A 27,036-nucleotide genomic window follows, 5' to 3' on the forward strand; every position below is an offset into this window, starting at 1 on the left:
GTTCTCCGATGCTGGGCATGCAAGTGGTTATAAAAAAGGTCAAAACAAGAGGACAATTCAAAATATTTTACACTTCCAAGCTTAAAATTTCCCACATCTTTCTTCTTTCTTGTTACCAAATTTTTTCACATTTGTGAAAGCAAAGTCCTTTATTATCTGCATCAAATTTTGATCCAAATGATTGAGATATTGCAACACATGATACTACATTATTGATGAGCAGATTTTTAAAAACTTAATAGTAACTTAGCTACCAAAATACTCCATCAAATGAAAAGGTCATCACCAAGAGATATGTACTAGAATGCTCATAGTAGCACTATCTATAATGGCTCTAAATGGCAAACTGCCCTAATGTCCATCAGAAGAATGAATTCATAAATTACAGTATATCCACAGAATGGAAAACAAAATGAATGATCTACAACTGCATACAACAATATGGAAGACTCTCACAAGTGTAATGTTGAGTCCAAGTAGCCAAAAACAAAAGAACACATACTTTATGGCTTTATATATAACAAGTGTAAAGATAGGCAAAACTACCTATGCTGTTGAAAGTCAGCATAGAAACTCCCCTTGGAAGAAGGCAGTGCCTGGAAGGCAGGTTGATGGGGTTCCCAGGTATTAATAATGTTTTGTTCCTTGATCTGGGTGCTGGATACAAAGGTGTTTGCAGACTGTGAAAATTCATTGAGCTGTCTACACTTAGGATATGTGCACTTTTTAAGACACATATTTCAATAAAATTATTATTATTTTTAAATTCCAGGCCAGGTACAGTGGCTCATGCCTGTAATCCCAGCACTTTGGGAGGCTGAGGTGAGTGGATTGCTTGAGTTCAGGAGTTCAAGACCAGCCTGGGCAATATGGGGAAGTCCCATCTCTACAAAAAATACAAACATTAGCTGTGCATGGTTGAGCGTGCCTGTAGTCCCGGCTACTTTGGAGGCTGAAGTGGGAGGATCACTTGAGCCTGGGAAGCAGAGGTTTCAGTGAGCTGAGATAGCGCCACTGCACTCCAGCCGGGGCAGGAGTAAAATCTGTCTCAAAAAAAAAAAAAAAGAAAGAAAGAAAAAAGAAAAAAAATCCAGGAAGTCTATGAAAAGACGTCAATTCAACATAATATTACTCAAGGTTATTACTATAATTCGTGAGCCGTCAATGTGAGAGTCACTCTCTAACCGGGTTATTAAATGCACTGGATTCAAAACAGTTGTCCCTGGCCTAGAATAACTAAAATGCCAAATCAAGTTAATTATTTATCTTTAAAATCTCTAATCTCTCTGCTTTTCTCTCCCTTCAGTGATATTGTCGTAGTTTAATCAAAGTCATCTTCCACCTTAAATTTCATCTGTCATAATCTCCTAATCAGTTTCCCAATAGCTTATTTTAACTGTTCTTTGCACACTAACCAAAGTGATGTAAAGTCTAAACCCAGATCCTTTCACTTCTTTTTTTCGAATGACTCAATAGAAGCCCATTAAATTTAAAATGTAATGCCAACTCCAAGCCCCCGTCTGCCTCATCTCCCTCATATCATGCTGCTCTTTCCCTCCCTCAATATGCTGGAAACTTGGCTTTCTTTCTCTTCTTCCAAAACGCCAGGCTGTCCCACCGAGAGACCTTTGTCTGTTGTCCTCTCTGCCCAACACATTTCATCATTTTATTGGTTCCATGGCTGAATGACTGATAGTTTAAATGCTATCTTATAAGGTTCTCATATAACAACCGTATCTGAAGTTATCCCCGTGTCCACACCATGTCTATTTCTTTCCTTGACATGATTAGTTACTATTCTATGTGCTTGTTTACTTGTTGGTTTTCTCCCTCTTCTTTGTTAGACTGAAAATTCTATGAGGGCAGCTCTCGTGTCTAGCTGTGTTAGGGGCGTATCCCCAGTGCCTAGCAAATGTCTAGCATACAAGATGTCCTTCATTAAACACAGAAATACTTGTTTAATGCATGAATAGACATTGCCGAAAGATCACAAGATACCTGTTCAGCCACGAAGAAGACTGCACTGTGCACTGCTTTTCAAAGACATGGCAGTGAAATCAGATGCCTTTCAAATTCTAAGCCTAAGCAGTATTGGCATTCCGTTCTCGGTTTCCTGGCGGTCACAATCACACTCCCGTTGCCCGAAGCGAAACCCCCTCCGCGCTCCGCCCGCTGGCGAGGTACCAAGTCTCGCGGCCCCACCCACCGCGCAAGCGCGCCCCCTCTTTGGCTGGGCGCTAACCTCGGGTGGGCGGGGCGCCGCCGCGAGCCACCACTGGCACAGGGTGACGTCGCTCCGCTGCGCAGCTGGAAGCCTGCGAAGTCAAACAGCAGCCGCGGGGAGGCTCGTTCCCATCGGCATCTGTGATTGGCTGCGATCGAGGGCCCGGGCGGCCGGCCAGCCGTCTCGCCGAGCGCCGACTGGCCGGATCTGCTGTCAGTCAGCGGGAACAGACTTCTCCCCTCTTCATCTGGTCAACTGCGGGAGAAAAATTTTCGAGAATTTCCAGCAGGCAAGGCAGTGGCCGCTTTGACTGCCTGCTTCGGAGATTCGAGACAACGGAGAAGGCACTCTTATTTACCGACCAAGAAAGCTCCTCCCCCGCCCTCCGTTAGCGAATTAAAACATTTTTCAGGGACGTAGCCATCCAGAGGTAAGAGCCTAGAGAGTGCAATTCATTTATTTCTGCTAACCATGTATGCTGTTCTTTATTGGCGGTCGCGGAATGGAGAGTAAGCGGAGAAGGGTTTCCCGGGAGGGCGAAGGGGAGACGTCGGTTTCCGTTCCCCAGCCCCCCGAGTCGGCGCTTGGCCGGCGGTCTCTCTGGGTTCTTAGAGCGCCGCTTTCTTCCCTTCGGAGGTCGTGAGCAGCTCGTCGGGGTGGGGCGGGGCCCAGCTGGGCTGCCTGCGCCCCGGGCGGCGGGTTTCTAGCCCAGACTGCGCTCGGCCTTGAATGTGGTCGCAGGCTGGAGGGCCAACGCGGCGCGAGGGGGGCAGGGTGGGTGGGCCGAGACTGGAGACCCTTGCCCGAGGCCCGGAAGCGAGGATGCTGCGGGGTGGGTGCCGCGTTGCCGCCCGGGCGAGGGAAACGTGGCGACAACGGGCTCGGTACGCCCAGAGGGAGGTTGGGAGGCGGAGACCTGGCGGCAGAAGGTGCCCAGGGAGCCCAGCTATTTGCGAGGCTTCGCAGGCAGGCGGGCGTGTTGTGTTCTTCCCACCGTGTGTCACCCTGACCACTCGCCTGTCAGGGCCAGCGAGCCGAGCCCAGGATCCTGAGCTGTACCCAGGTGAGATTTTCAGGAGGTCCGGCATCGGGAAGGATGCACAGCCCCGGCTGGTTTTGATCAGAGGACTTGGGTTTTACTTTGCGCAGGGAGCGCTGTAATACTCAAGGCCTTGTAGCTGGTCATGTCTTTTTCAGCAGCCGCTTTCTGTAGATGAGAGAACTCATCGGATGTGACAAAGAGGCTCTAGGTGGAAATAGCCAGGGAATTTGCAGTCTCTAAAGCTCCACGGGCTTTTCCGAGCCTCCCACTGTTAAAGTGCAGCAAGGCCTCATCGGTTCTTTCCGTCAGGGCGGAGGAATGAGGTTGTCCTTCGGCTTCAGAATGAGCGACTAAAGTGACAGATTACAATGACCATGAATAAGAGCAATGAGACCGGGAGCAATGGCTCACGCCTGTGATCACAGCACTTTGGGAGGCCAAAGCGGGCTTGAGCCCAGGAGTTCGAGACCAGCCTGGGCAACATAGCGAAACCTCGGCTCTACAAAAAAATACAAAAATTACCCGGGCGTGGTGGCATGTGCCTGTGGTCCCAACCTGGGAGGCTGAGGTGGGAGGATCTCTCGAGCCTGGGTGGTCGAGGCTGCAGTGAGCCGAGATCGCACCACTGCACTCCAGCCTGGGCGACAGAGCAAGACCCTGTCTCAGAAAGAAAAAGAAAAAACAGCCATGGTTCGTGGTATTCTGGTTAGGCAGCCGTGGCAGGAAGAAGAGCAGCACGTGCGTGTGTGTGTGTCTGATAAAATACCTTAGTTACAATATTTGAGTAGTGAGTTCTCGCTAATGATTTTTTCTTTCAACCTTAGTCATTACTACTGATCATCCAGGCAACTTCCTTGACTGGAATCCTTAGAGACGAGGAAAGAAGAGAGGAGAGTGGCTGGTGACATAATAGACTGTGAAGGAAAGTTCTTAAAGGCATTATAAAGTTAACAGGTTTAGGATATAGTCTGTGGCTTGTATGCATATTTACTAACGTCTTAAAAGATAACTATGGGAATAGAATACTGAGTACTTTTCACTGCTCACATTTCACACTTTTCTCCAGTCACACATCTGAACATAGACATATTCACATTAAACCTAAGGGGAGTCCTTTGGAGTTTTTATTGTTGTTTTCTTTTTGCCCCTCAGGTAAAGCAGTAAATTTTCTTTCCCTTCCTCCTAGCAGGGTATTGATAAAGAAGGTACTGGGGTCCAAATTAGCTGAAATACATTCTGGAAATTTCCATACTATTTGAATTTACTGAGATGCCTTAATTGATTTTCTAAAAAGGTCGATAGGTAAATATTTGGTTTAAGAATATTTAAGGCCGGGCGCGGTGGCTCACGCTTGTAATCCCAGCACTTTGGGAGGCCGAGGCGGGCGGATCACGAGGTCAGGAGATCGAGACCACGGTGAAACCCCGTCTCTACTAAAAATACAAAAAATTAGCCGGGCGTGGTGGCGGGCGCCTGTAGTCCCAGCTACTCGGAGAGGCTGAGGCAGGAGAATGGCGTGAACCCGGGAGGCAGAGCTTGCAGTGAGCCGAGATCGTGCCACTGCACTCCAGCCCGGGCAACAGAGCGAGACTCCGTCTCAAAAAAAAAAAAAAAAAAAAAAGGCAGCGGTTCCCTTAGCGAGATACTTTGTCTTTTCCAGTTTTTTTCATCTTGGCCAATAGAGCGAGACCCCGGTCAAAAAAAAAAAAAAAAAAAAAAGAATATTTAAAAGGGCTGTGTTCTCATTGTGGAAGTTGTAGATACCTAAATGCCACTTCATAATGGGCAGATAGGAATGCTTTCTTAAAACATTTTTTCTACAGGGATAAAATCTAAGCAGGTTTCGGAACTTTAGAACTCCTGAATAATTTTGGCATGTGCTTAAACTGCCCTTTTGACCTGCTTTTAACATACAACAACAGTTTAACTCAAATCCAGTGCACCTTCCTGCCAGAGACAGTGCTTTCCTTTTGGATGACTTGACTTCCAAAGATTGAATATAATGTTAAAATGGTTTATAAAAATAAACTGGCCATGTTTTCCGATCAAAAGATTGAGCTAAATCTCCCCTGCTTACTTAAAAAGATTCCTTCTCTCTCTTCGTTTGCGGAATAATGAACTCATCCCAATTTTTAATTGCTGAATTGACAAAAGACAATCCTTAGGTGTTTGCTAATTTGTTCTCCACTCTTTTTGTTGTAGAGAACACTGATTGCTTTTTTTTTTTCCTTAAGGTTTTTGTTTTTCACATCACAAGTTCTACTCCCCTTGCCTTGCAGGTCAAAGCATAGTCATTCCCATGGGCATCGGCAGAGCTGTGGGGTCTCTGATGGCAGATCCCGATTGTGGAGCTCTGGAGGAGGAAACTTTTCTTAATGTGCAGGTTTAATTCAAAGTTGTTATTTACTTTGGGAACTCCAGCTGCTTTTGAATTGTTTCTTAGGGAATATGGAGGGGATTGATATGATTTAATTACATTGCAGATGGAAAAGGACATGGAGCCACTTCGTACCATCTCTTGTTTACCTAAGCGATGCCGATCTGGTTTTTTGTTTATTTGTTTTTTATAAACTATCTATATATCTGGGTCACATTTCATCTCTGCCAATAATATGCCTTAAAGTAGGTGTTTTCCTATGACTGCCTGCTTTCTGAGATGATTATAGAAACAATACACGAGGAAGGATGCCAGGTTGATGATTGATTTTAAAATACGCAGGTTTTTAGCCTTATAGAAACTGCTCAATTTGCATTTTATCTCATTTCTTAAAAATGTTTCCAGTGGATATTTGTTCTCTGTGAGAATGCAGTTCTATTTTATTATTTTAAGAAAAAAATTGGGGGGAGGATAAAGAGGAGATAAAATGTCAAGAATATACTAGAAGAGCTGCAGAAAAACTTTAATATTTATTTATTTGTAATTCCAGAACTCTGGTTTAAAGTAGGTGTATGACTGCAAAGTAGCTGAAGGCTGAATATGGCATATATACTTTCAGACCGAAACCAAAAGAATAGCATTTTGCTAATCTCAAGTTAACTCTTCAAATATAAATATTTTCTAATAAATGTATTTCTTTAAAGTTCTTTTTTTTTCTATATTATATAAAGCTGCTTTGGGAATTATCTCCAAATAATCAGTACTTCTATTACCTGGTAGATTGTGTTATAGTTTGAAGTCTGAATTCATCACCTATAGTTAACATAATTGGTTTTTTAAATTTTTTTTAACACACCATTGCTGGCTTGAATCCATAATTGTTGCTGAATAAAATCTAACTCTCAATTAGAAGCAAAAGAACAAACATCTCTTGCAATGGAATGTGTTATTTCTCTCTCTTGCTCTCTTTTTTTTTTTTTTTAAATAGACAGTGTCTTGCTCCATTGCTCAGGCTGGAGTGCAGTGGTGTGATCTTGGCTCACTGCAGCCTCTGCCTCCCAGGCTCAAGCAATCTGTCCACCTCATTTTTGTACTTTTTGTAGAGACAGGGTTTCACCATGTTGCCCAGGGTAGTCTCAAACTCCTTGGATCAAGCACTCCTCCCACCTCAGCCCCCTGAGTAGCTGGGACTACAGGCATGCGGAACCACACCTGACTAATTTTTGTATTTTAGTGGAGATGGGGTTTTGCAAAGTTGCCCACTGGTCTCTAACTCTTGGCCTCAAGTGATTTGCCTGCCTTGGCCTCTCAAAGTGCTGGGATTACAAGTGTGAGCCACCGGGTCTGGCCATGTTACTTCTCTTTGATAACCAGAGATGCTGTGTCTCTGCCACTCTCCAACCCCCCAACAATGTTGTCTTACAAAGAAGTGAATTTCAGCCTTCTATGCAGAATCTTGGCCAAAAGGCCAAGAAGGGATGACTTCCTAAGTCTTTGATGATACATTACTTGTTTTGGTGGCCATCTTTGTTCTAAATTCTGTGACGGCAGAGCTCATATATTTTTTTATTGCTTAAATATCTAAAGATTGAGGCCAGTCTCTGTGGCGCATGCCTATAATTCCAATACTTTGGGAGGCTGAGGTGGGAAGATCACTTGAAGCCAGGAGTTCAAGAGCAGACTGGGCAACAAAGTGAGAACCCATCTCTACAAGAAATTAAAACAAATAAACATCTAAGGATGTTCTTTGGAACCTTGTTCTTTCTTTTGCCTGTTTTACCCACCGAAAGAAGTAATGGCCTTCCCTATACATAGCTAGACTGATTCCCAAAAATTCTCCTGAAAGTAATTGTTTGAAATCTGTAGTGCATTTTCTCATAACTGCACTCAAGCTGGGTTTCATTTGTGTATGTTTATACCTTTTGGAAAGATACATCTTTTCAAGTTCATTTTTTATTGTGAAATAATTTAAACATACGATGAGAATAATATAATATCTGTAGACCATCCACCAACATCATCAAACCTTAGTATTCTGCCATCTTTTCAAGTTGATTTTAAAAGAATAAAGTAATAGAACAAAATCCTATGGAGACAAATTTTTTATTTGTATGGAAAATTCCCAGAAACAGCTCTACCTGCAGTGGGGTAGGAATTCCCTCTGGTAACACCATGTAATGCCAAGAGAGGCTTTAGGATTGAGTTTCGGGGTGGAGTCCAGAAATGGGGGTGTAAAGTAATCGTTTCAAATAAGTGTAGTCTCAAGTGTTGTTGGGTTGCTAGGGTTGGGGAAAGGAGAGCTGCAGTTGTGAATGTAAATACGTAGATCACTCGTTCAGAAATCAGGGCTGCTTGTCACAAATGCAGTGCTGCCAGGTTCCTGAGATCATACCCACATACCCTCCTAGTGAGAGAGTCTACCAGGATGGGGAGCATCAAAACTGGCTTAACTTTGTGCCTCTGGGGTGTTTGCACACCAATTTATATTTACCATAGTAATATAGTATGTAAAGCTTAGTAGGTTGAGAAATGTTAAAATAAAACTTAGATTTATCCTAGATTATGTTTTTGCTAAAACTTGGCCATTCTTTGGAAACAGAACTATTTTAAGTATTCTATTAGCCTGTTATTTTTTCCTGAACAGACTTTGTTGCTATTGTTAATATTTACCCCTACCTTTTCTTGAAAGTAATAGAGTTAATGAAGGGAAGTATATTTATTTATACATGTATTATGTGTTTTTGCTACTAGAAGTGTAACTTGGGGACCAGCAGCTTCTGTATCACCAGGGTGTTGGTTAGAGATGCAGAATGACTCCACCCCATAGCCACTGGGTCAGAACCTGCATTTTAACAAGTGATTGCAGGTTCAAGTTTAAGAGATACATGTTCTGTATATGTGCACACCGTCAAATTTTTATAGAATGTAAATGCTGTGAATGCGGTAGGAAAATCGATTCATTTTTGATCCACTGTTCTTAGAAGTAGGCTATTGGATGCCTACCCAATATATAACATAAATATATGTATTTTCTGTCAAATCCTTTATGAGCTTCATTTTTGGTAATATTTGATGACATATCAGTTATATCCAAAATTTCTGATGGTCTCTCTCTCTCTCTCTGTCTCTCTCCCTCTCCTCCTCTACCCCTCTCTCCCTCTGTCCCCTGTGACTTGCATCATTTTTCTTAAAGACATTCCATTATTGTTCCATTGACCTTTCCCTCATCACTGAGTCCTTTGGAGCTGAGTTATGTCAACAGCTGCCTTAATTACTTTGGTCAGAAGTGGTGGGAACCAGGTGAGAAGGAGAGTGCTGCTAAGCTCCCGCCTGCTGCAGGACGACAGGCGGGTGACACCCACATGCCACAGCTCCACTTCAGAGCCTAGGTGTTCTCGGTTTGACCCAGACGGTAGTGGGAGTCCAGCTACCTGGGACAATTTTGGGATCTGGGATAACCGCATCGATGAGCCAATTCTGCTGCCACCCAGCATTAAGTATGGCAAGCCAATTCCCAAAATCAGCTTGGAAAATGTGGGGTGCGCCTCACAGATTGGCAAACGGAAAGAGAATGAAGATCGGTTTGACTTCGCTCAGCTGACAGATGAGGTCCTGTACTTTGCAGTGTATGATGGACACGGTGGACCTGCAGCAGCTGATTTCTGTCATACCCACATGGAGAAATGTATTATGTATGTACAATGACTTTCACTCCTGACTTTGCAGTCCCCCTATACTTCCTACTTAAACTTTCACCCTTTGGCTGAGGCTTCCAGGGTAAACATAGTTACTTGAGTGGTCGCATGCTTCACGAATGAGCAGTAGTTTAAGTGTGCCATTTATTACTTATGGTTATCACAATTTCAGAAATGCATGTTTTAACAACTCCCCTGGGGAAAGCATTAACTAAAATCTATAGCACTTAATTTGTGATCATTTTAAGTGAAGTGGCATAATGTACATGAGATAAGCTATGAGAAGCATTTACTCCCATCAGTGTAGGACAGATAAGTGCTTCAGTAAATGGTAATTACTCTTTCAAGTGGTGTGAATAACTTTGAATACTTGACTTGTTGAAAATAGCTTTGGATGATTGGCATTAGTGTGGAAAAATGCATCTAATGCAGGCGTTTTGGAGCTCTTCAGTTTATTTACTTCAACTACTATTAATGCATTTTTGACGATCACATTACTGCTAAAATCGAAAGAGGGAGAACATGTGATGGAGTTACGACCATGTGACTATTTTTGACTTCCCAGTGACCATTTCTTGACTTCCTGTGTATACCTCATTCCACGAAAGAACTCACAATAGGAAGGAACTCTTGACCTCTCAGGGTTGTAGTAGTGAGGATCAATTCTTCAAGGACAAGGACTTGGACTTTCATTGTTGTGCCCTTAAAAGCTTATCACAGTGCCTGATACTTAGTGGATTCTCAATAAGTATTCCTTAGCCAGTAAGTCTTCAGCATTTGACAGGAAAATCATGAGGCCCGTTGTATGGAATGACTGCTAGCTAGAGTAACAGTGAGGAGAAAAACCTATTGTAAAATGATTGTTTGAGGCTCTTTTTTTCCTCCCCACAAAGGGATTTGCTTCCTAAGGAGAAAAACTTGGAAACTCTGTTGACCTTGGCTTTTCTAGAAATAGATAAAGCCTTTTCGAGTCATGCCCGCCTGTCTGCTGATGGTATGTAAAACTATCACATTCCTTGGGTCCTAGGGAGTACATGGGGTGGGGGAGGAGTAAAAAGGAAACAACTTAAGTCCTTTGGGGGAGGGGATTTTAATGGACAATTGTTTGTAAGGATTTATATAGAAATGAGTTTATATGAAGAATCACATTAAATGCTGTTGGGAACTCAAATTAATGTTAATTCCTCACTTTTAAATGAAATATATTGGAGAATTTTTCAGAAAGAGAAGCCCCGGAACAGTTCTGATGTTGTACTTTAGTTTTTAAAAGATTTTAAAAATGTTTAATCTGTTTGTTCATTTTATGGACAAAATGTCCATACTATGAGTTTTGTTTTGGGTTTTTGGTTTTTTTTTAGATGGATCTGGTGACCAAGTGCTGAAATACACTACAGGGTAATCACATCTAGTGAGGACAGTCATTGTCCAACAAGAAAAATTGCAAATAGGTCCTAAATAGAAAAAGACAATGGTTAATATGCACTAATTTGTATAATTAGAAGGAAAATATTTTTCTGTCACTTCTTAAAAAGCTCAATCTCGCAGCTTTTCTCTGGTAACTAGTGATATTTTCAGCATAAGGGCATGCTAGCTGAATTTAAAATTTTGTGTACTGTATGTCCTTAAATTTTGAAAGTGAAATGTTTCTGGTTTTGACTAAATTTATCAAAACCATTTCAGGAAAATTCAGCAAACGTTTTCTAGTTAGCTAGTCCCAAATATTTTGCTGTTAAAGTTAACCCTGAAAATTTCTGTACCAGCCAAATGAATGTGTGCATGTAACCTTGTAAATGATTTGGAAATGAATCATGCAATAATCTTGATCTGTATTTGGTTCATTCTTTTCTTAAAAAAAAGAAAGAAATCAAATGCACCACAGAAATGTCAGTTGAACAGTCTTCAGTTGGAATACATAAGGATAGAGATTGTTTGCATTTCAGAGGGAAGGAACTGAAGATTAGAGTGGTAAAGGTCAGTTCAGAGTTAGGGCTGGGATTTTCCTGACCACCAGCATTCTCTCTATCCTCTCATGATGAGAGGAGAAGGTAACTCTGGGATGGTTCTATTTACCATCTTGAGATTTTTTCCTGACCTTTTTTTGAGAACCTTACTATCCCACTCCTCAGGAAAGCGTTACAGTCCACTCTGTTCAGGGATATGTTTTCCAGTTTGTAGATTATTTAGGCCCATTTTCTTTTCTCTCATTCCTTTGGAATTTTTCTTTTTCCTTTCAACTGGACCCTTACCTTTAAGAAGATAGAAGTTGAAAGAGGTAAACTTTATGCATAAGATTTAGCTCTTGTTCCGAATAGTTAAAACACCTGAAGGAAAAGAGGAAATCAAATGTTTTCTTATGGTTTTATTTTTATTACTTCCTGAATTTTGGTATGCTCTTATTTCATAATAACTGAGTTAGCTGTGAGTCTGGCTATGTCTCACACCACAATGTTTGTTGACTGTAGTGCTGGTCGTGTGCCCCAGCTGTTCTGTAAATAGCTGCAGCTTACTGGGCACGGTTTTTGGATGAGAATGTCCATATTTATCCCAGGCATGTGACCACCAACCAAAAACATTGACCTTCTCAATGCCATCAGCCTCTTTTAAAAGTATCTAGTCAATGTAGATGCCTAAACCAATCGGTGATTGACTTGATGTAAAATATGACAAGACTCCTTTTATTATTGAATAAAGTATAACTCAACAGAATTTTGAACTTAAAGAATTTAATTAACTTGCCTATCTTAAAAGAAACTTTCTAAAGATACCTTTGTCACAAAAACAATTAAACAGTTGTATAAAGAAATTAATCACAAAAATGTAATTCATATGCTTACTTCAGCAGCACATACACTAAAATTGGAATGATACAGAGATCAGCATGGTCCTTGTGCAAGGATGGCACCCAAATACATAAAGTGTTCCATATTTTTTATTCTTAATAAAATTAATTCATTTGTAATAAAGAAATTAAAATGCATTATTTAATTTAATTCCTCTCTCATATGCTTTGAGGTAATGATCCCAGAACATTCTTAAGATATTTTAAAATGTATTTTTCATATAATGGTAATTTGTTTGAAAGTATAATGGAGCAAAACAGGATGATGCTTAGTGTGTACTAAAAGAAAAAGTCTATTACAATATTGTTATTAAATCTTATTTTGTTATTAAATTTGTTATTTATTATTAAATTCTTATTTTGTATATATTTTTATCGGTCTGTGTTTTTTAAAAATTAGTGTTTTGAGGCCGGGCGCGGTGGCTCACGCTTGTAATCCCAGCACTTTGGGAGGCCGAGGCGGGCGGATCACGAGGTCAGGAGATCGAGACCACGGGAAACCCCATCTCTACTAAAAATACAAAAAATTAGCCAGGCGCGGTGGCGGGCGCCTGTAGTCCCAGCTACTTGGAGAGGCTGAGGCAGGAGAATGGCGTGAACCTGGGAGGCGGAGCTTGCAGTGAGCCGAGATTACGCCACTGCACTCCAGCCTGGGCGACAGAGTGAGACTCCGTCCCAAAAAAAAAAAAAAAAAAATTAGTGTTTTGAGAACATTTAAAAATTTTATTCTTAATAAGTTGCCAAAGGCTTCAAACATGGCAAAAATTGTCTTTTGATATTTAGGGCCTATTTTATCAAATACATTAAAGCCACTAAAGATAGAATGCCATATGTTGTGTAACTGTTCAATTTGTGGATTTTTTTAAATGTCGTTTTACATTTCAAAGTTATTATTTAAGTTTAAAACTTTAGTTTTTAGCAAGAACTGAAGCAGTATCAGTATTATAAGAGTGGATAATATTCTTTTCGGCCTATGTATATAGATAGGACCAGTGCCAGTGAAACAAAATTTTGTAGTAAGTGCAGTTTACCCTCTCCAGTTTCTTTCATCTTTTCTCTTTTAGTATTAACCCCTTTCCCCTCTTCTTGAACCCTTCCTGTGAGGTGAAGGACTGTGGCTTATTCATTTTTGAATCTCCAATGTGCAGCACCCTGCATAGAACCTGGCAGGTACTCAATAATTATTTGGATTGAACTGAGATCTCCACTGCCTACTCTTTCTCACTGAAGTTACTGTAATTATTTCTTTTATTATCATATAGCTGATTTAATCAAATTATTAATACAATATATGCATTTTAATGAGCTGTCACTCCTGGATGGATTTGAATTTTAGTTAGCAGACACCTGAAAAAGGCTTAAACCATAGAAGTGAATTACTAATGGTGAGATTTTAGGTATAAAAGAGAGGCGTGCCCCTCAGTCCTACTGAAGCAGCATCATTCGTCTGGCGTAATACTCGAGTTTCATTGCCTCATGCCAAGGAAATCAAGGACGAGGACACACAAGGAGTGAGGTTAAGGGTGGAGACTTAATAGGTGAAAGAAAGAGAAAAGCTCTCTCCTGCAAAAAGAGGGGTCCCAAACAGGTTTCTAGTCCATGCTGAAGTGCAGGAGGCTTTATGGATGAGCTTGAGGAGGCAGTGTCTGATTTCCATAGGGCACGAAAGATTGGTTGGACCAGATGTGCCATTTGCATAGCACACGAAAAACTGATTAGGCCTAGGTGTGCAATTTGCAGAGCATTCAAGAATCTGGCCACCCCCACCCTAATCTTTTATTATGCAGATGGGTTCTCTACCTGGCCAGCACCATGTTGCCCATTTCTTTACACATGGTGACAAAGAAAAGGGAAGATGGAACATATTGAACATGCTTGGCCCCAGGTAGCCCTTTTCTTTTCTTTTTCTTTTTTTTTTTTTTTGAGACAGAGTTGCCCCATGTCGCCCTTTTCTTTTCTTTTCTTTTCTTTTTTTTTTTATGAGACAGAGTTTCACTGTAGTCTCCCAGGCTAGAGTGCAATGGCGCAATTTCAGCTCACTGCAACCTCCACCTCCCAGATTCAAGTGATTCCCCTGCCTCAGCCTCCCGAGTACCTGGGATTACAGGCGCCTGCCACCATGCCTGCCTAATTTTTGTATTTTTAGTAGAGATGGGGTTTTGCCATGTTGGTCAGGCTGGTCTCTAACTCCCGACCTCGGGCGATCCATCCGCCTTGGCCTCCCCAAGTGCTGGGATTACAGGCATGAGCTGTCGTGCCCAGCCCAGGTAGTCCTTTTCTATTAGCACAGCTGCTGGCATTCACCTGTGCAAGCTTCCAGCTTGCTTATTTATGTTTGCAGCTCAATTTTTCAGGCTGCTCTTTGTTAGAAAAGAAATGGTTTGGAGGCTGCTTTTTGATAAAAGGGAAGCCTTGCCAAGGACTCCTTTACCCTCACTATCTGCCTAAATAATTTATTTCTAGCTCCTGTATCAATACCATATTAACTTTCTTAAGTGCAATTAAAACAGCCTTATCTCCTGTCAACTTCAGTTCCAAAGCTGTTACAGCTATGTAAAGAACTTCAAATTCTCTTACTAACATTTAAAATATTAACTGTTGAATGGCACTGCTGTTGCCTGGGCAAGATCACATTCAAGTTACACTTCGTGAGAGCTCTTCTCTGCCAGGCATGTGTGAGTTCAGCATGGGCAAGAGACTTTTATGTGCATTCAGTCCTTTCAAAAATGAGACGATTCCAACCACAGATGGAGCATGTCCTGGATGACTGATCTGTAAAATATAATAAAAGGTTATCGTTTGAGTAGAATAAAATAAAATAATTTACTATTGTAGCTGGGGATATTTTGAAAAGAATAAAATCAAAATGCCACTTATCAAGAAATGGCAAGAACAAGATTCCCTTGCCCTTAAGAAATTGTCAGCTATTTTTATTGCTTTTTTGTTAATGCATTTTCAACCTGTCCTTAGTTATCAGTAGCAAATTTCATCACCATCTTTTAATTTTTTTATTCAATTTATACCAGTAATGTCTACTTTTACAATTAATAAAAGCAGCCAGTAAATCCGGATGATATCCCACCAGTCTGTTGTTTATAAACAGATAGGCACTTAGAACAAACTAGATGGTAGAAAATTAGGTTATAATTCTGTATTTCCTATAAGCTCTTCAGAGTGTTTCCAGATTGCTTAAACTTTGAAAGCGACAAAGCTCTGAAAGGGACAAATGGAACAAAAAGAGAAGCCTTGCTCTGACATTCAGAGTGGGGGACGTTGATGGCATTGTGAGTCTCACCAGAAACTTTTATGTTCTTCATATCCTGTGACCTCTTTATGGAAGAATTAAACTACAAAAGAACCAGGGCTGTAAACACAGCATTTTTGAATCCCCTATGCCGGGACAGCCAAAAGAAAAAAAAGTAGGGAGAGCATTGATGAGATGTTCTTACTGTGCTGCTACTGCTTCAGCTCATTACTTTGATTTTGGTGTTCATGAATCATGAGTCTAGAACACCCATTTTTAATAAATATTGAAACTGTATTGGCTTATACATAGTATTATTTACACAATTGAGTAATTACTAGGGGTCATTATACTTTGAAAAGTATAGCTTTTGCTCTTTATGTTGGCATTCACAATCTTGATCATTTTTCTTTTGATGTGTCGACCTGCAACACTGGGGGAAAGAGAGAGCTGCAGAAATACCCATTTTGTGAATTATATAAAATTATAAACATGAGTCTTGCTAGCCTTTATTTAAACAATGGATTTAAATTAATCATTCTACTCAAAAATGCCTTCTAGGTACTAAGTCTCTGCATTAAGCACCATTAACAAATGCATTACTCCATGTATCTTGTATAGTGGGTGCTTCGATTCCTTCTTGATATATATATTTAAGTCCCAGTAATTTGGTGGTATACTGTAGTTTACATCCTGCTTGTCAGATACAAATTCTTCCATGCTGTAACTGTAGATTTACCTTTCTATTATTGAGACAATTCTGATATTGCTACCAAACAAATTTACAGTGCATTTTTTCTAACTCAGTAAAGGTAGTGATTTACTGTGTTTAAGACCAACTACTTCAGTGAATGTGTATATGTGTGAGTGTTTTTGTGAGTGTGTTAAATGTAGGTCTGTGTCACTATTTATGTGTCTTGGTACAGATACTTTTTTATATAGTTTTTTCAACCTTAGTAACCACAAAATTAAGAAAGAAGTGTTACCCTGTGATGAAAAAATAGACTCAACTACAAAATACCATCAACTGGAACAAACTGAGTTTTAGAATAATTGATTTGGCATCTCCTGGAATATTATATAATTTGCTAGTTAAATTTTCACCAAAATAAAAAACCCTTCCCTTATTTTGCAGCTCTTTCTCTGCTCTCCCCTGTGTTGCAGGTTTGTAATGTTTGAGCACAATTCCTGGGTGAAATTCCTATTTGCCTCTGTGCGTGTTATTTGTGGCAGAGAACTGTGCCTGGTCAGCAGCTCTAGACCTGGAGCCCGTGGACACTATATGCTGGGCTTCAGTGGAAAGAGAGATCTGCTTAATTTTGTCCCAGGTGAAGGAGTCCAGCGGTTCCTAGCCTGGACTACGGGAAGGTTCCCACATCTCTTTGTCCCATTAGTTGAGATGACTTGCAGTAGAAATTGTCCAGTGAGTGTTAAGAACTTATTGAAAGATGTCTTAGTTTTCTAGTTTTGTTGTTAGAGCAAAAAGTGAGAATTTTTACTTCCATGTTAAACGTTAAATGAAAATGAATGCTGATTTAATATTTATATTCTTAAATGCTTAGCAAATCAGAATTGACAGTTAGTTTTGAAGCCTTTCCTATAAATCCTGGGATTTTGGAACTGTGAAGTTGGGTTGGTAAAAAGTCAAACTCTTAAAATTCCTAGGTGACCGAGCCATGAATTACAAGCCTAAATAACTAAACTTTTACTTATGAAATTTTAACTCTTTTACTGTGGCCAATAATAAACCATTTTTAAGAAAACTATTGTAGATGGTTTAAACAAACGGAAGGAATATTAAATTCCTGGGACAGGTAGCATCTGAATAAATGCCGTGTCCCCTTACCTGGCTCTTTAAATCGTTTGAAATATCGTAGTTAGTCAAACTGTAAAGATTCCACTGTTTTATAGTCGTTTGGGTAATTTAAAGTTACGAGTTAACATTTGTAATATAAATATCACTGATACTTATGCTAAAACATTTATGTTATATGGTGGACAAATATATCTTTCAGCATTGCAGAAATATTACATTGGCACGACAGTTCCAAAATCAAGAGAAAAATGGAAAGATAGTGCAACTATAAATGTTATTTCTCAAGAAAGTTCAGCATGACTATAAAAGATTAAGTAGAGTTTATTCATGCTTTTCCATCTTACTTTTCTGATTAAAGCAGGCATTTTAATACACTGATTGGAAAAATCCATTTATGTATATATCTCCCTCCAATGCATTACTGATGAAGTTTTCAAAATTATCTTTTTGGGGAAAAAAAAAACTTAGAAAGATTGAGTCTTAATCAGTCAAATCAGTAGCACTTCGTTTTTCCTAAATCTACCTTTAAAATCAAAGTCATCTTTGGAATGTTTTAAAGAGTTAAGAGTGTTACTAAAGACAATGCCTGCTTTAAATAAGTTATCTTTTCCAATTTCTTCCACTTTGTTTTATTTTTTAGCCCATAATTTCACAATATTCTCACTTTTGACAAGGTTCAATGCAAATTAACAATTTTTAACAAGTGGTGAAGGACTTAGGGCAGACACTGTTAGAAGAAATCAAAGGAAGATGCAGAAATGCAGTCTGAGTTGGATGGAGGAAACGGTGACCTCAAGCCCAGTAACAATGAATTTTATTTGTTATTAGAGAAAATTCGTATTCGTGGGATGCTCTGGGCCCAAGCAGGACTCCAGGAGTTGCAGCTGGCAGTACTGCCCTGCGTTTGGAGACCACCTCTTTGTATTATAACCTTCTGGAGTTAGGAGTGTTAACTACACCAAGTTTATGAGAAGCTAGAATGAACTTCATTCCCCACCTCCCCTCCCCCAGATTCTCTGCTCCTGTAATGATGGTTGTAACTTTGTTTCACGTCTAGGGAGTACAAAGATAAACAGAAAAGAATGTGAGCCTGTAACCATTTTAGGATTTTTTTGATGAACATTTATAAAATGGAAACAGTTTTAGAAGCATACAGAGGTAGAATATGCAAATGGTATGCCCTTGGCATATGTCACTTAGCCTACTAACTGATAATATGTTCACAGGATAGGAGTAAAAAATGAAAGAGAAAACCTTCTAAATCTGTAGACTATAGATAAGTCAGCTTGCCTCCGTGGGCTCAAGTAGACCTAAGTCATCCCACCATCATAGCCAACCTAATTAAATTTTAATACTTTCAGTCCAGACACCAGATATCCATGAAGGTGTTGTTACAAGTTCAAGTCAGCTCTACTTGATATGAATAGAGGCCATTTGTAGATAGTGATGCAGAGTTTGCCAAATTAGGTTAGCAACCTTTCCGTTTGCATGGAGCCTTGTTACTGAATTAAATACTTGTTTCTCTGCATGCTGTTACTTACATAGTTCATTTGCATTTTATTTGCTTAGCTCTAGTTAAATTAGAATGATATATTCCAGCAGTAGTTTATCATGCTTGTGTTTTATTTTGTAATAAAAATTCCATATCCAATCATTTGACTGTCACTAACTTGTACTCTTTTTTTCATAATACTTGTAGCAACTCTTCTGACCTCTGGGACTACTGCAACAGTAGCCCTATTGCGAGATGGTATTGAACTGGTTGTAGCCAGTGTTGGGGACAGCCGGGCTATTTTGTGTAGAAAAGGAAAACCCATGAAGCTGACCACTGACCATACTCCAGAAAGAAAAGATGAAAAAGAAAGGTACTACCACCACTGATCCATCATATCATTCTATGTGGATGATGTTTTTAGTTCATAATAGTTTTCAAACTGATGTCATGGTTAAGTTTAACAGTGACTTGGTTTTCTTTTCGTTTTTTTGAGACAGAGTCTCACTGTCGCCCAGGCTGGAGTGCAGTGGCGCAATCTTGGCTCACTGCAAGCTCCACCTCCCGGGTTCACACCATTCTTCTGCCTCAGCCTCCCGAGTAGCTGGGACTACAGGCGCCTGCCAACACGCTCGGCTAATTTTTTGTTTTTTAGCAGAGATGGGGTTTCACCATGTTAGCCAGGATGGTCTCGATCTCCTGACCTCGTGATCTGCCCTCCTTGGCCTCCCAAAGGGTTTTCTACATATCACACCATTGTCATTTAACTTTTAACAGGATCAAGAAATGTGGTGGTTTTGTAGCTTGGAATAGTTTGGGGCAGCCTCACGTAAATGGCAGGCTTGCAATGACAAGAAGTATTGGAGATTTGGACCTTAAGACCAGTGGTGTCATAGCAGAACCTGAAACTAAGAGGATTAAGGTAAGAAAGGACCTGCCAACACTTGATAAACCTGCAGAGAGTGAATGTAGGATTGTCTCTGCTGCACCTTTCTTGGAGACCAAAATGATTTTTAAAAGGGAGTAATTTATGGAAGGATAAAAAAACTTTTCCGGTAAAATAAGATGCCAGCATCACCTGCACCCAGTCAGCCAGCATAATCGCCTACCTCTACTTCTGTGGCATCCTTTGCATGTACTAATCAGTGTCCTCATTGTCCTGAACTGCCCCCCAACACACACCCAGTCCATGAGCTGAGAGTTCTCTAAAACTCCTGAGCCACTATAGTCCCTAGCACAGTATAGTGTAGGCTTCCAAAACTGGCAGCAAACACTTGTTAATTAATTGCATGAAGGGTTTCAAGTCTATAGATATCCCACTTCATGTTATAGATACCCCATTTCATTTTATCTAACAGATACTTAGGCAGAGTGTACTATGTGCTGGGCTCTGTTCAAAATAAGTACTACTATCTCCATTTTTCAAGGAAAATCTAAAGCATACAGATGTCAATGCGCCTCTGCTCACCCAACCAGATAATAGAGGCAGGATTCAAATCCTAGAAGCCTGGGCTTAGAGACAGCACTCATAACCATTACATTGAGCTACCTTTCAGCATTGGGCTATCTGGATTCTCCCTTTGTGATGTTAAATTATGGAATTAAATCAAGATATCTTGAAGGGTGTTTGCTAAATTATTAGGCGTGATTACCTCTGGTGATGGGATTTCAGAGGATTGCAACTTCTTTACTCTTTACTTTCTGCTTTTAACTACTATTTATATTTTGCTAACTAAATATTAGCTTTATCCTTGTTGGTTAATTCTAAATGTTACTGCTTTTGCCCAACATGTAGGCTTTACATTTTCATGGTTTGCCTATGTATTGGTCTGTTCTCACACTGCTAATAAAGATATACTAGAGACTGGGTAATTTATAAAGGAAAGAGGTTTAATGGGCTCACAGTTCCACATGGCTGGGGAGGCCACACAATCATGGTGGAAGGTGAAAGAGGAGCAAAGTCATTTCTTACATGGTGGCAGGCAAAGAGAGCATGTGCGGGGGAACTACCCTTTATAAAACCATCAGATCTTGTGAGACTTCTTCACTATTATGAAAACGGCATGGGAAAGACCCACCGCCATGATTCAGTTACCTCCCACCAGGTCCCTCCCACAACACATGGGAATTATGGTAGCTATAATTCAAGATGAGATTTGGGTGGGGACACAGCCAAACCATATCAGCTTGCAAGCTGTTACACAGATGACCACTTAGCAAAACAGATAAAACCTTTGAATTAGCAAGATTGTGCTAAGGCAGAGTCTAGCTTATAATCATAGGCATTTGGTTCTGATTGCAGTTACATCATGCTGATGACAGCTTCCTGGTCCTCACCACAGATGGAATTAACTTCATGGTGAATAGTCAAGAGATTTGTGATTTTGTCAATCAGTGCCATGATCCCAACAAAGCAGCCCATGCGGTGACTGAACAGGTGACCCAGAGCTTCTGCCTGAAAAGTCTCAAGGAGAAGGAAAGGACAGTCCAGGCATTGTGTTTTAGCTTTTGAGTGTTGCAGTGAATTTTACACTTGATTCCATAGTATTTCCAATTATAAAATTTTTATTATTTCCCCAAGTTAAAATTTTAATATGCCAAGGAAATGTGCTTTGTTTATTCTTTGGCTTTGTATATACCTTGAAATGATAGTAATGGCAATAGTAAATTATAATAATAGTAAACTAATATATCACTTGCTATGTGTCAGACAATATTCATATGTATTAACTCATTACTGTATGTATTGTACAGTATGTACAATTACATATATTGTAATCATCACAGTAACCCTATTAGGTTGGAGCTATTATTGTCGCTTTTCACAGATGAGGAAAACAGGTACAGAGGCTACAGAGTTAATCACTGAAGGTCATAAAACTATTAAATTGCAGAACTGGACTTTAAACCCAAACAACTAGGTTCCCAAGTCCAACCACTTCACCATTAAACTAGAGTGCTCCAAGCAAATATCCAATTTGAGGATATAGCACAGTCACCTTCTGGTTATTCAGAATGGGTGTGTGGAAAAGATAAACCAAAATACAAAAAGGCACAGGGATGAGGTTGTGTGTCAGTCAGAACTAAAATTAAAAGAAAGCTGGGTGATATCCAGTAAAGAAAACGTAAACTATGCTTTGTATTATTTAAAATATTAGAGGCATGTTTTAATTCAACAGCTATTTTTGCATTTCCCAAATTAAGATAATAGACCTTACTTTAAAAGTATTATTTACTTAGATGGGCAAACATGATTATAATATATGAATTATTCATTTGGTTACTGCCTTCACCCGTGCTAAACAGGGTGTTCATGAAAGTGAGGAAATAGGCCCAATTTCGTGGATGAACACTTCTTTCCCAATTTCAACTGCCTGTCTTGCAGATATTTGCATTCTAATTCACAAAGGTAATGAAATTTGCAATGAATGCATAGTGTTCCATTTTATTCTTATACATAATTCATTTAAAGTTCCTCTGGTCAAGAAATTTAGTTTATGTTTATTTTTTCCATACTACAGAGGAAGCACTGTAATAAACATTCTGATGTCTATTTGTGCATATCTGTTTCCTTCAGGAAATAGGTTTAATTCTTAGAAATAGTATCCAGGTGTGGTGGCATGCATGCATAGTCCCAGCTATGAGGGACGATGAGGTGGGAGGATTGCTTGAGCCCTTAGAAATAAAATTTTTAGGCCACGTATGGTGGCTTAGACCTGTAATCCCAGCACTTTGGGAGGCTGAGATGGGAAGATTGCCTGGGCCCGGGAGTTCAAGACCAGCTTGGGCAACATGGCGAGACCCAGTCTCTACAAAAAATATTTTTTTTACTTAGCTGGGCATGGTGGTACTGCCTGTGGTGTCAGCTACTTGGAAGGCTAAGGTGGGAAGATCACCTGAGTCAGGGAGGTCGAGGCTGCAGTGAGCCGATATCGTGCCACTGCACTCCAGCCTGGGTGACAGAACAAGACCCTGTCTCAATAAATAAATAAAATTTCTAGATGAAAGAATACACAATGTTCTAGAGCTTTTAATAAGTTTGCCAAATTATCCTCCAGAAATACTATACCAGTTTACACTAGCGTGTTCTACAGTTTGTTTCTCCAAATTCTTACCATATTTTTTTTTTTGCCAATTCGATAGATGGAAAAATCAAATTTTAGTGTAGAAATTTTTATCTTTTTTCTTTGTTGGTGGAGTTAGCTATTTGCATGGGCTTATGAGCCATTTGTATTTCTCTTATGATTATGGATAGTTTTTTTGTCTTTCAATTTCCAAGGTTTTTATTCTGTTACGGTGAATTTCCCTAAAGGGAATTGAATTCCTGTTAAGAGCTAACAATTATCAAGTCTGCACTGTGTGTTACTCCCTACACTAAATGCTTTACATGTATCTTCATTTTCAGGAGCTGCATACCAATGCCCCTTAGTCCACTGGTGTTTCTGTTGCCAAAATTGCTACAGCAGAATATAGCTAATATGGTTGTTTTGGGTCATCTGTTATTCCATGTGCAATTTAATAATCCTTGTGGGCATTAATACAGGGTGAAAATCACAAACCATTGTGAAATAAGTAGGTTAGTAACTGCACATAAGACCAGTTTGGCTTTCTAGGGGAAGGGTATTTCCAAGGGAAGGAAAGGCTGATTTCTCTTTGTATAGACTGTGATTTCCAATGTTTTTCTCTTTCTTCCTGCCACACCTTGCAGGCAATACAGTATGGTACTGAGGATAACAGTACTGCAGTAGTAGTGCCTTTTGGTGCCTGGGGAAAATATAAGAACTCTGAAATCAACTTCTCATTCAGCAGAAGCTTTGCCTCCAGTGGACGATGGGCCTGATTACCAGCTGGGACTTAGAGTTTCTGTGCACCAGTTTTTCACTGAGCATGTCAAGAAACTGATAAGATCAAAAAGGTCTCCTAACTCACTAGATCAGTGCACAAGTCAGTGTAAACCACTTAGATAGTAGTTTTTTCATTAATGCTCATCATATTTATGTTCAGCTGTACATGTTCAGTATAAACATATGTGTAGTGAAGCTACTGTGAGTCTTTAAATGGAAAGAGCAAATGAGAAGTGGTTTGGATACACTTGATGAGAGATGAGAGTGTCACAGTAATAATTTTTAAGACTCTTAGGCAGCTATGGGTTTCTTTTGGTCATTTTTGTTCTTTATTCATTTGAACACATTTTTGAAGTTCTTCAAAACTAGTCAGTTTGAATTTTGACAGCTATTCAATATGTGATCTCCAAGTTTAAAAAATTTTTTTTTCCAGACTTCCCTAATCCTAAAATGCAAGTTTTTATTTTTAATAACTGTACCAAGGAATAAGTATGAAAACAGTTCTCTGTTACCATATTTTGTATTCTGGACCACTTACTGGTGAAAGTAACCATGCAAAAGATATTAATTTGGCCAGGCACAGTGGCTCATGCCTGTAATCCCAGCACTTTGGGAGGCCAAGGTGGGTAGATCACCTGAGGTCAGGAATTCAACACCAGCCTGGCCAACATGGTGAAACCCCATCTCTAGTAAAAATCTCAAAAAAAAAAATTAGCTGGGTGTGGTGGCAGACACCTGTAATCCCAGCTACTCGGGAGGCTGAGGAAGGAGGAATCACTTGAACCCGGGAGACGGGGGTTGCAGTGAGCTGAGATCATGCCATTGCACTCCAGCTTGGGCGGCAAGAGTGAAACTCCATCTCAAAAAAAAAAAAAAAGAAAAGACATTAATTCAGATGATATGACATTACTGAATTGTATACATATTTATAAATATGTATTTCAACTGTCTCATCAGCCCTCCCCTCCATTCATTCCTATTTTTCTATAGTTAAGAATGCTATAAAAATGTAACTATTCCTTAATATCAGAAAAGAATGCACAGGCTGAGTCTTCTGGTCAAAAGTTAAATACTGATGGAATCAAGTATTTTTATGAAGTTCTCATTTGTTATCTCTAACGCTATTTTGTGTTTTGTATATAGTATTATAGTATGTATATATCACTTTTTGTATAGAGTAAGCAATTGAATAATTTGTTAGTAAAAATAATACCACATTGACTGATACTGCTATAGACATAGCTTGAGTTTTATGTCTCCTTTTTGCTCATTTTCTAAGACTTAGGAGAAAGAATCAATCTAAAATGAACATTAAAACATTCTCCATTTCAGCTTGCTATGAAACTTAGAAAGTGTAAAACTATACTTCTCTTTATGTGCATGTAAGTTTGCTGTTAAAATGTGAATTTCTAAATGTGTGTTTGGAATTATTTCTGTAGTTTATTTCTGCAAACTATGTAAATTTGTTATATGTGTGAGTATGTGTACATATGTATATTTTGGAGTAATACAAAATTAAAGGGAACAATCTTGCATAGCTCTTTCACCAGTTTTAAATTATTGATATATTATTTTTAAGGACCCTTGACAAACTAGGGGCAATTTCCTTATAGTGGAGAACCAGTGGTTATCAGCAGATGAGGAAATAGGTTAAAAACTGCTATATGGCAATTTGTATATAAAGTAATAGGATGTGAGAAAAATACTGAATCTTAAGAATGACGGAATTTTGTGGCAGAAACAAAAGAAAAAGTTGATGTAGTATATACCTTCAACTGTTTTTTGAGTTGACTTTTTTTTTCTTTAAGTGCTAGGTAAAAGTGTATGAGGAGAGGAGGGCCCAATATAAATATTCACATCTTCTTACGTTTTTGGGAATGGAAGAAGATAAATCTTGAGTTTTTCTGCCTATATTAATCAGGAATTGCCCTTTGAAAAAAGTGCTAAATAAATATTTCGATTTTTTTTTCAAGGGAAGTTAGGTGAAAGAAGGAAAAACATCACAGGAAAGACTATTAACATTCTGTTTGTTGTCTGAGAGGTGAGGAACCAAAGGGAGGCAACTAAAGCAGGAAACCATCTTGTTTTTTCTGATCAGTTCTTGGAACAGAAATGTGGAAGCTACTTTAGGAACATGGAGAATTTCCAAACCAACAGACAAAGGAAAACTAACGCACAAAAATGACATTCTAAAGATGCAGGTTTAAGCCAGGCACGGTGGCTCAAGCCTGTAATCCTAGCACTTTGGGAGGCCAAGGCAGGTGGATCACCTGAGGTCGAGAGTTAGAGACCAGCCTGGCCAACATGGTGAAACCTCGTCTCGATCAAAAAATGCAAAAATTAGCCAGGCGTGGTGGTGGGCGCCTGTAATTCCAGCTACTGGGGAGGCCGAGGAAGGAGAATTGCTTGAACCTAGGAGGCGGAGGTTGCAGTGAGCCAAGATCACGCCATTGCACTCCAGCCTGGACAGCAGAGCAAAAACTCAAATAAATAAATAAACAAATATGCAGATTTCATTTTTGTCTTGAATGCTTTACATTACTAATTCCTATCTTTTACTTTAAAAACTAAGATCAGGAGTGATGTTGTCAAGTTCAAAGGCGTGAGGGTGATGGATGGATTGAGGTAGATAGCCAAGTTTGTCTGTTTTTGTTTTTTATAGTTACAGAGTCTCATTTTGTTGTCCAGGCTGAAGTGCAGTGGTGCAATCATAGCTCACTGAGATTGCCAGGTTCGACAAAGAGGAATTTATAGGATGGGGATATAGGGTAGACTTGACTCTGCTTTATCCGGGAAAGCTTTTAAAACTCTGAGCCAGTTAACTTTGAGTAAGCATAAAACATACTGTACTGGTGTTTGTATTTTTCATGCCACAATATTAAAATGGAATTTTAAATGTAGATTATCATAATCTATAAAAGAGAAGTATACATGTATTAGGATACTGGAAAATATGCAAATCGTAGTAAAAAAAGGGACTGCTCTAGTTTTTCAGTTATAACTGAATTTGCCATGTGGGTATAGGTATAGTGTAAATTACATTAATGTAGTAAAACATCAATTGTGGTTGGGTTTGTCTTTCATTTATGTGTAGTATAGAAATCACCTTTCTAATATGTGTTGCCTAACTATTTGCCACCATCTGTTTGGTGGAATACTCATTGTCATTGTAATTTTCCACAAGTATAAGTTCTTAAGTACCTTATAGATTCAGAAGTAAATGCTGTCCTGTTCTCCATCAGCTGTTCATTTGTTACAGATTTTGTATTTCTTTTTTTTTTTTTTTTGAGATGGAGTCTCACTCTGTCACCCAGGCTGAAGTGCAGTGGTGCGGTCTTGGCTCCCTGCAACCTCTGTCTCCCGGGTTCAAACGATTCTTCTGCCTCAGCCTCCTGAGTAGCTGGGACTACAGGCGCATGCCACCACCCCTGGCTAATTTTTTTTTTTTTTTTTTTTGAGAAGG

At 39.6% G+C, this 27,036-nt stretch overlaps 1 protein-coding gene and 1 non-coding gene across 4 annotated transcripts; both read left to right on the forward strand.

The window, feature by feature from the left end:
* The first annotated feature begins 2,391 nt into the window (after positions 1 to 2,391).
* Positions 2,392 to 27,023, forward strand: PPM1K (protein phosphatase, Mg2+/Mn2+ dependent 1K). 3 transcript variants are annotated; one of them, XM_058433015.1, is made up of 7 exons: positions 2,392 to 2,654; positions 8,837 to 9,335; positions 10,232 to 10,332; positions 18,937 to 19,102; positions 19,507 to 19,651; positions 21,032 to 21,088; positions 23,438 to 27,023. In XM_058433015.1, exons 2-7 carry the CDS (start codon positions 8,896 to 8,898, stop codon positions 23,567 to 23,569), a joined length of 1,041 nt encoding a protein of 346 aa, XP_058288998.1. In that variant the 5' UTR covers positions 2,392 to 2,654; positions 8,837 to 8,895; the 3' UTR covers positions 23,570 to 27,023. The 3 variants fall into 3 exon arrangements, with proteins under 3 accessions (XP_058288998.1, XP_031998360.1, XP_031998440.1); XM_032142469.2 differs by having other exon boundaries at positions 2,393 to 2,654; positions 21,032 to 21,166; XM_032142549.2 differs by lacking the exon at positions 2,392 to 2,654 and adding an exon at positions 3,116 to 3,287 and having other exon boundaries at positions 21,032 to 21,166.
* Positions 12,165 to 12,268, forward strand: LOC116477277 (U6 spliceosomal RNA). The gene has a single exon (XR_004250420.1). It is a non-coding gene; the product is annotated as a U6 spliceosomal RNA (small nuclear RNA).
* Positions 27,024 to 27,036: the final 13 nt, after the last annotated feature.

Source organism: Hylobates moloch, unplaced genomic scaffold (genome assembly GCF_009828535.3).
Source record: "Hylobates moloch isolate HMO894 unplaced genomic scaffold, HMol_V3 SCAFFOLD_2, whole genome shotgun sequence".
NCBI lineage: Eukaryota > Metazoa > Chordata > Mammalia > Primates > Hylobatidae > Hylobates > Hylobates moloch.